The following is a 2,500-nucleotide window of genomic DNA, read 5'->3' on the forward strand; positions in this document are numbered from 1 at the left end:
GCCTTGCTGACCCACCTCTTGCAGTGGTTGTTGCCCCACCTGGCCTGCCTGGCTGAGATCCATCAGTGGCTGACGAAGAGACGGCTGTTCGACACCGGTGAACACGGTGCTCATCAGAATGATGCTGGTGTGTTAGATAGTCGGCTGTGATTGGCTAGGATCTGTTTGTTTGCATGGAGGGTTGACAACAGAGTTCGATAGTCGGCTGTGATTGGCTAGGATCTGTTTGTTTGCATGGAGGGTTGACAACAGAGTTCGATAGTCGGCTGTGATTGGCTAGGATCTGTTTGTTTGCATGGAGGGTTGACAACAGAGTTCGATAGTCGGCTGTGATTGGCTAGGATCTGTTTGTTTGCATGGAGGGTTGACAACAGAGTTCGATAGTCGGCTGTGATTGACTAGGATCTGTTTGTTTGTTTGGATGTATGCAGGTGGCGAACAGGGTAGGATGGTCGGCTTCGATTGGTTACGAATTGTTTGTTTTGCATGGGGGTTGACAAACATAGTTGGCTTTGGCTGGGTTATGAACTGTTCGTTTGCAATGGGGGTTTAGAACCGGGTTGGAGAGTTGCTTGGGTTTGTAGGTCTAAATCCCGGTTATGCAGTCGTGGATTCTGTATATTACCATGATATTAAACTGACAGTTTCATCCAGTAAGTTTGTTTCGCGGAGACAAAACGATGCCTGTTTAATGTGCGATCCTCATTATGCTTATTGTAAACAATTTCAGTTATGTTGCTTATCACACGATGTTTCAATCATATATTGAAATGTTGATATTCTTCCTTGCAAAGCAATACAATGAAAATACTCTGGACGATATTACCAGCAATATAGTACATAGGATCAACAACCACGACGTGTGTGTGTGTGTGTGTGTGTGTGTGTGTGTGTGTGTGTGTGTGTGTGTGTGTTTATATGTCTGTCTAAGTGTCTGTGCCTGTGTATGTACATGGGCGCGTGTGTACATGTGCATGTGTGGAGGAAGGAATGTGCATGTGTAATAGATTATATTGATCTTTATTCAACTCCCATTGGAGTTCAACTCCTATTGTTAGAAGACTATTGTATACACATTGCAAACCAAGTGGACCAACAGGGAATTGTAGATGGAGACATTTTTTTGTTGTTTTTGATCTTAAATGTGGTCACTTTTTTATATAAACATTGCTGTTCAACGTAGATACAGTTTGTTATCCAAAGCTTAGCACAGTGGAATGGAGCTGGATGAAGAAGGGAAGCCTTATCACTGACAAACATATCAAGTGTATCAGGACTTGCTTATGTCTATATTGGTCTGGAGTTACGCTTCTGGTGTCAACAACAAATCAACGAACTAACGATGGGAGCTTTGTTAATTATACATCAACGTGCAGTTTCAATTTCAGTTTCAGTAGCTCAAGGAGGCGTCACCGCGTTCGGACAAATCCATACACGCCACACCGCATCTGCCAAGCAGATGCCTGACCAGCAGCGTAACCCAACGCGCTTAGTCAGGCCTTGAGAAAAAAAGAAGAAAAAAAGGTGAATAAATAATAGATAAATACATTAAAAAAAAAAACTACTACCACTACTAATAATATGTATAAGGCGCAAAAACTTGACGAAATCAACTATGAGTGTACATAAATAAGTAAGTAAATAAATAAATAAATAAATAAATAAATAAATAATAATTATAATATAAAAAGGTAGTAGTAGTAGTAGTAGTAGTAGTAGTAGTAGTAGTAGTAAATAAATAAATAAATAAAAAAGACAACAGTGATGATAAATAAGCAAATAAATGTAAAACATGGAGACACACATTCACACATACACCCACACATGTATAACAGATATGCACCAAACATGCAGCTTCACAGATATGAAAGCACAGTCAAACACACACAAACACATGAGTCCCAACACACACACACACACACGCACACACACACACACACACACACACACACACACACACACACACACACACATTACCCTGCACGTGCACGCGAGACAAAGAATAACACCTGTTTCAAACGACTCAATTTTGCGATTATTATGAACAAAAATTCAAGTCAACCCTAAAATTACGTGTTGTCCATTGCTGGAATATGCTTCTTTATTGATCAGTGTTTTAACTGATTGCTGTTGTTGACATGCTTTTCGTTATCGTTGCTGACTTGTTTGTAATCCAAGGCATGTTGTAACTTGGGGGGGGGGGGGGGGGGGAAGCTACCGTGTGGGGAAATGGTGAACGAGGTTGATTTCTTGGCCTCAAAAAGCACACTACGGTTTGCAAGTTGCTGTCCCTTTCTCATATATCTGACCCACTTCATCGTCCCTCTTGTGACTGCCCACATTTGTTGAACAGGATGTTGTTCGTGCATAATAATGATAATAATGATAATGGACATTTCTATAGCGCGTTTCTCCAGAAATACTGCTCAAAGCGCTTTACATTTCGTTCCCCACTCCCAGCCTCCCACATCAATACTCCCCCCCACCCACACACACACGA

At 41.3% G+C, this 2,500-nt stretch overlaps 1 protein-coding gene across 1 annotated transcript in view; it reads left to right on the top strand.

Moving 5' to 3' along the window:
* LOC143292467 (glutamate receptor ionotropic, kainate 3-like) overlaps positions 1–1,445 on the top strand; it is a 29,234-nt gene extending 27,789 nt beyond the window's left edge. The window contains exon 11 of the mRNA XM_076602779.1: positions 1–1,445. This exon is cut by the window's left edge and continues 166 nt beyond it. Coding sequence (XP_076458894.1) covers positions 1–150 — 150 coding nt within the window. The 3' untranslated portion in view covers positions 151–1,445.
* Positions 1,446–2,500: the final 1,055 nt, after the last annotated feature.

The sequence above is a fragment of the Babylonia areolata genome, chromosome 1 (genome assembly GCF_041734735.1).
Source record: "Babylonia areolata isolate BAREFJ2019XMU chromosome 1, ASM4173473v1, whole genome shotgun sequence".
Classification (NCBI taxonomy): Eukaryota; Metazoa; Mollusca; class Gastropoda; order Neogastropoda; family Buccinidae; genus Babylonia; species Babylonia areolata.